At 45.7% G+C, this 6,547-nt stretch overlaps 1 protein-coding gene across 1 annotated transcript; it reads left to right on the top strand.

The window, feature by feature from the left end:
* The first annotated feature begins 2,250 nt into the window (after positions 1-2,250).
* Positions 2,251-6,091, top strand: Ell3 (elongation factor for RNA polymerase II 3). The gene is made up of 11 exons (XM_027925126.2): positions 2,251-2,893; positions 3,078-3,113; positions 3,461-3,573; positions 3,675-3,876; positions 3,967-4,046; positions 4,176-4,251; positions 4,351-4,531; positions 4,615-4,657; positions 4,753-4,924; positions 5,148-5,192; positions 5,270-6,091. The coding sequence occupies exons 1-11, from the start codon at positions 2,762-2,764 to the stop codon at positions 5,378-5,380; spliced, it is 1,191 nt and encodes a 396-aa protein (XP_027780927.1). The 5' UTR covers positions 2,251-2,761; the 3' UTR covers positions 5,381-6,091.
* Positions 6,092-6,547: the final 456 nt, after the last annotated feature.

Below are 6,547 nucleotides of genomic sequence, written 5' to 3'. Positions count from 1 at the left end.
TCTGCAAAGATCTTCCCCTGTTACCCGTTCTTCTGAAAAAAAAATTTTTTTTTGAGATTGGTTTTTCTCACTATGTTGCTTAGGCTGGTCGTGAACTCCTCGGTTCAAATAATCCTTCTACTTCAGCCTTAGTAATGGATCTATAAGGCATATACCACTATGTTCAGTTTCTCCCCAATTTTTCACCATTCTAGTTTCTCTTTTGAGTTTAAAATGGAGGAAAATCTTACAACAGGTCACAGATGATTAAATGGGCTAAGTAACTGAATAGACACTTCTCAGAAGAAGATATATAATAAATCAACAAATATATGAAAAAAATGTTCAACTTCTCTAGTAATTAGAGAAATGCAAATCAAAATTACTCTAAGGGGCTGGGGATATAGCTTAGTTAGTAGAGTGCCTGCCTTACATGCACAAAGTCCTGGGTTCAATCCCCAGCAACAAAACACACACACACACACACACGTACACACACAATAAAATAAAACAAACTACTCTAAGATTTCATCTCACTCTAATCAGAACGGCAATTATCAAGAATATCAGCAGAGCCAGGCATGGTGGTGCATGCCTGTAATCCCAGCAGCTCAGGAGGCTGAGACAGAAGGTTTATGAGTTGAAAGCCAGCCTCAGCAGAGGCAAGGTGCTAAGCAGCTCAGTGGGACTTTGTCTCTAAATTGGGATGTGGCTCAGTGGTCAAGTGCTCTTGAGTTCAATACCTGATACAAAAAAAAAAAAAAAGAAAGAAAGAATATAAGCAATAATAAGTATTGGCAAGAATGCAGGAAAAAAGGTACAGTCATACATTGCTGGTGGCACTGCAAATTGGTGAAACCAATCTGAAAAGCCGTATGGAGTTCCTTAGAAAACCTGGAATGGAACCTCCATTTGACCAAGCTATCCCACTCCTTGGTCTATACCCAAAGGACTTAAATCAGCATACTACAGTGACACAGCCACATCAATGTTCATAGCAGCTCAACTCACAATAGCTAAACTGTGGAATCAACCTAGATGCCCTTCAACAGATGAATGGATAAAGAAACTGTGGTAGATATACTCAATGGAATATTACTCAGCATTAAAAGAGAATAACTATGGCATTTGCAGGTAAATGGATGGAGTTGTAGAATATTAAGCTAAGTGAAGTAAGCCAGTTCCAAAAAAACAAAGGCCAAATGTTCTTTCTGATAAGTAGAAGCTGATCCATAATGCGTAGGGCATGGGGAGAATGGAGGAACTTTGGATTGGGCAGAGGAGAGTAAGGGGAGCGGAGAGGTTATGGGGCCAAGAAAGATGGTGGAATGAGGTGGACATCATTATCCTAGGTACATATATAACTGCACATATGGTGGATGCAACATTGTATACAACCAGAGAAATAAAAGTTTTGCTTCATTTGTGTTCAATGAATTGAAATGAACTCTGCTGTCATGTATAACTAATTAGAACAAATAAAAAAAAATTTAATAAAAAAGGGTCACAGATGTCATTTGAGAAGAAAAAGCAGCCTAGGAGATTAGTTTTACTTATACCACAATGTTTGTCAAATTAGCAAATTGTCCCCAGAGAAGCAGAGAGGCCTGATGGGTAGGTAAATGTTTTTGTGGTTGGAGTTGGTAGTTTATTGCACAAATTTAAAGATCAACTTTATTGAGGTATAATTTACATACACTATTCATGGGTTACTCTACCACCGCTATATCCTAGCCCTTTTTAATTTTATATTTTGAGACAGGGTCTTGCTAAGTTGCCAGGCTAACCTTGAACTCAGCGTCCCCAGTGGCTAGGTTTACTGAGTTTTTATCTGATTTTTAGGTGATTTGATTTGGGGTGGAGAGCATTAAGGTTACCTGGAATTATGCAGGTCCAGGGATTTAACAGATTCTTGTTAGGAAAAAGGACAACATCATGGCTCTTGGGACACCAAATAGGGACAACTGGAGGGCTAGCCTGAGATTGATCCTGGTGTCTCACTGCACCAGAATCTGCATCTCCAAAATGCCTGGCAACTTCAAGGCACTTCCGGAAGGAATGAGCCAGTTGACCTGACCCCTCTCAAGTGTGTTTAGGCCAAGAGGTGACCCAGGGACTGAATTCAGGCTCTCCTTCGCCTTGCAACTCTCCTGCCACTACCCACGCCCCACATCCCCGCCCACCGATGCGGCGCTCCAGCCTATGACAGCCAGGCTTCATCGCTATCACTACTCCCATTGGGCCTTATAGCTTCTCTGGCCTGCAGTAGAAAGTGGCTTCGGATCTGCCACAGCAGGCTGGAAAAAGCAAAAGCGCCGCACCAGTTCCCACTTCGGCTCCTGGGTTTCTGACGCTCTTGACGTGAGAAGCAGCAATGGTTGAACCCGCCTACCAACCAAGCTATCTTTCCCGCTCTATGGCTGAAAGCCTCAAGGGGTTGCAAGTTCAGTTTTCACTTAAGAGACCGCAACTCTGAGTTCAGGGTGGCTGGAGAAATTGAGAATTCTGGATGAGAGGTCAGACCGCATCTGGCCGCAGACTCTCCCCAGAACTGACTAGCCTTTCTGAAAGCTCCAGTAAGGCCTAGATCAATATAAGAGGAAACCATGGGGATTGGGGTCCCCAGGAGATCAAGGCACCGCCCGCTCGGCTGGGCGGGGTTCTGGCGGAAGGCGGGGCAGACCTGAGCTACCTGGCGTGCCCGCCTAGCCCTGCACAACGGAGGTGGCAGTGGTAGCTCTCGCTTGTGGACCTCGTTCTACTTGGGCTCGACCTCGCCTCCATGGAGGGACCTCAGGAACATTTGAATGGGAAGCTTCGGCTTTGCTTCTCCCCTGCTGCCCGGACCAGCCTTTTACTGCTCAGGCTCAACGACGCTGCGCTGCGGGCACTGCAAGAGTGTCAGCGGCAACAGGTAAGGCCGGCTCCTGGCTCCTTCTTCCGTACCCCTACCTTCGGGACTTCAGGTCTCAATCGGCCACACTGGAGCAGGGACTTGGGGAAGGGGAGCAGTTTTCCGCAAGCTCCATGCTCCCCACCTCTCCAAGTGAAACCGCAGCCTTACCTTCGCTCAGCTAGCGTCTGTGCTCTCCCGGCAGGTACGGCCAGTGATTGCTTTCCAAGGCCACCGAGGGGTAAGTGCGGGCAGGGTGTGTGAGTGAGGTCGGGATGAGGGGGCACAAAAGTGGGCTTCAATAAGGTGCGGTCAGGGCAGGAGGCTGAGAATGGTCACTGTCTGAGGAAGTTCGGAGAACTGAACCCTAAGTGGAAACAAGGGGGCTGCTGGGTTTGTGGTCCCAGGAGGCTGCGGCTGGGGACACTGTGCCTTCTCAGTATCTTGGGGAACTCAGGCTCAGCTGCACCTGGCGTGCTAACGAGCCCCGTGGGACCCATCTTCAGTCTTAGGCTGGCTCTGGGAGGAGTGGCGTGGGCGGGAGGGGAGGGGTTGACTTCATGGAGCTTATTCTTTTTTCCACCCCAGTATCTGAGACTCCCAGGCCCTGGTTGGTCCTGCCTCTTCTCTTTCATAGTGTCCCAGTGTGGCCAGGAGGGCGCTGGCGGTGGCTTGGACCTTGTGTGCCAACGTCTAGGCAGGTAAGGCTGCAGGTAAGAATTTGCAGGAAGTAGGGAAGGGAATGCGAAAAGGTGCTTAAAAACTCTCCACCTTGTTGTTTTTTCTCACCACTTCTTTTCAGATCTGGGCTTAACTGCCTCCACTGCCTGGGCCCACTCAGGGAGCGCCTCACTATTTGGGCAGCTATGGATTCCATCGCAGCCCCATCAATGGTTCAGGAACACAACCTAACTGAAGATGCCAGAGATCCTGAGAACTGGCAGAATAAGGGAGACTATTTTGAAGGAGATGTAGTGTCACAGACACAGGTGGCACTAGAAGAGGTGAGGTTAGAAAACTGAAGGGATTTGTGATAAGGTGGGGCAAAGCCTGAAGCTGAGGGAGTCAAGTGCTCCTGCCACTTTCCCTGCCAGGTGTCAGATCCACTGGCAAGCAATCAAGGACAGTCAATGCCAGGATCCTCAAGGGAGCACATGGCACAGTGGGAAGTGAGGTACCTGGCACAGGGTGGGACTAACATGGGAAGCCCTGGTCTAATCTCCACCCTTAAATGCTGTAAAAGATCTGGACCCAGGTCCTACCTTGGTCTTCATCTCTCCCATTCTCTCTTCAAATATCTTAGGAAGCAGACCCACCTTCCAAACAGAGAGTTGGATCAGGCATTGCCTTCCTTCACTAGCTGGAAACATCAGCACAAGGTAATGCGTAATGGCAAGGACTTTTCAGAAACCACTGAAATTTTTAAATTGAGAAGCCAAAATAGGAATCTCCTGGTTTGCTGTTTGTTTTCTCCACAGAAACGTCCATCGTCAGAAGCTACTGAAGAATTAGAAGAAAAGAGGCTCAGAGCTCTGCCTCTAGCTTCAGGTCCCCTACAAGAGCTGTCCAGTCAGGGCTTACAAGAGGAAGAAGATTGGGAACAAGAAGATAAAGAAGACATAGACCCTAGGTTGGAGCACAGTCCCTTAGTTCAAGCAGGTGAATTAATGAGAGGAGGGTAAAAATGCCACAGTGGAAAAAAGATCTATAGTCACTTTTGTGTTTTCTTGCTTCCTTCCCAGACTCTGAATCCCCAAGCCCTGAAGAGGTGCCAGATTATCTCCTGTGAGTAATTTCCAATTTCATCAAGCCTATACATATAAGCTCCCTGGAAGTCAGGAGCTTTTGAATGAAATTGAAGGTGATAACTCTCCTGACAGGCAATACAGGGCCATCCAAAGTACAGAGCAGCAACAGGCCTATGAGCAGGACTTTGAGAGAGATTATGCTGAATACCGCATCCTCCATGCCCGTGTTGGGGCCGCAAGCCAAAGATTCATAGAGCTGGGAGCAGAGATCAAGAGAGTTCAGCAAGGAACTCCAGAACACAAAGTAAGGACTGGACCCAGGCTGGCTTTCCAGCCTTAATGGCCGTTACCTATTGCTAATCACCCATAAGCCTGTTTGTTCAGTGACTAAGAAAAGTGACAGGCAAACCTGTTTTGGCAGAAAAATTAGTCTATATCATTTGGTGGAATGAGAAGGGAGGTTACTTTCCTGATTTTATTTTTCTTCCTTTTAATGTTGAACTCAGTGATAGTATTTTCTGTTTCAGGTGCTGGAAGATAAGATTGTCCAGGAGTATAAAAAGTTCAGAAAGGTAAGACAAGTTCTGAGAACAAAAGCAAGAAGGTAGAACTGTTTTTAGTTTTTGACAAGAATGCTTTTTCTCTGCAGCGGTACCCAGGTTATAGAGATGAGAAGCATCGCTGTGAGTACCTGCATCAGAAATTGTCCCACATTAAAGGTCTCATCCTGGAGTTTGAGGAAAAGAACAGGGGCAGCTGAAGCTGTCAAGCAGGCTTCTTGACCCTCTGTCCAGTGATATGAACAAAGCAGCTATAAACTAGTGTGTAACTATCTGCTTTTCTTTTGCTGACCAGTTGAGGCCATGGTGGCAAGTAGAGAGCTGCTGTTCTAGGTTCTTGAGGATTTTTATTGTTGTCATATTTGAAATTTTTAGGTTGTGGGGCCACTGCTGAGACCCCCTCAGCTGTGCCCAGGAGACTAGAAAAGTAGCAGAAACTTTGAAGATATTAGGCAAACTCAATAAGTAAATCTAGCCTCATAGTTCCCCAAAGGAAAGAACAAGTTTTGGTAACAGCTAAGGAAACTTATAGCACCCCTGGATATAATGGGAAAGGGCTTGGGTATTACCCATGTACTGAAAGTAAATTCTTTTATAAACATGATTAAAATCTTGCTTCTGTGTTTTTGTACAAGTTTTATTTATTTATTTTTTTGTTTTAGTTGCAGTTGGACACAATACTTTTTTTTAAAAATGTGGTGCTGAGGATCAAAACCAGCACCCTGAACGTGCTAGGCAAGCACTTTACTGCTAAGCCACAACCCCAGCCCCTGTACAAGTTTTTATATTTTCCTTAAATCCTCCAAAGCAGTGATTTTTACCCTTTACATCTAACTGCTTCAGGCGCTCTCTAAACAATTAGATCCCCAGCCCCTGGCTCAGATGTTATGAATTAAAATCTCTTAAGATTATGGTTTAGATGTGTCTTTTTTAAAATTATTCTTTGCATTGATAAGGATTGAACCCAGGCCGCACCAAATGTTCTACCACTGAGCTATATCCCCAACCGCAATATCTTTACTATGCATGATCCATGTGTGTTTTGCTGTAAGGCTTTACCAAATCCATCTTATAGTTGAACTAGAGATTACAGTAAGAAAGTTCTCCTTTTGTGAACACAGGGGTTTATAGGATCACTTACAGTCACAAGAGTGATATTGCTTTCCCTAGTTCCACTGGAGAGTGAAGTTAATGGACCACACCCAATAGTGTCAGCAATTCCTGAAACAACTTGGATGCAACTCCAACCTGGTGCCACACCCATGCAGGGCATTTCTGGGCAAAGAACAGTCTTTGGGAGGTATAAACATGCAGAAAGCTTAGCATTAACCCATCCTTAGGGCACGGACTGGGCCAGAAACAGCCCA

The sequence above is a fragment of the Marmota flaviventris genome, chromosome 2, assembly GCF_047511675.1.
Source record: "Marmota flaviventris isolate mMarFla1 chromosome 2, mMarFla1.hap1, whole genome shotgun sequence".
Classification (NCBI taxonomy): Eukaryota; Metazoa; Chordata; class Mammalia; order Rodentia; family Sciuridae; genus Marmota; species Marmota flaviventris.
Note: the sequence above shows the minus strand (reverse complement) of the source record. Positions and strands in the feature narration are given on the sequence as shown.

Bases quoted from the DNA above. Each gene is read 5' to 3' on its own strand.
- Ell3 (XM_027925126.2), top strand. From the start codon at position 2,762: ATGGAGGGACCTCAGGAACATTTGAATGGGAAGCTTCGGCTTTGCTTC. The intron at 3,877-3,966 runs GTGAGGTTAGAA...TTTCCCTGCCAG, and splicing joins CACAGGTGGCACTAGAAGAG to GTGTCAGATCCACTGGCAAG. The intron at 4,658-4,752 runs GTGAGTAATTTC...CTCTCCTGACAG, and splicing joins GAGGTGCCAGATTATCTCCT to GCAATACAGGGCCATCCAAA.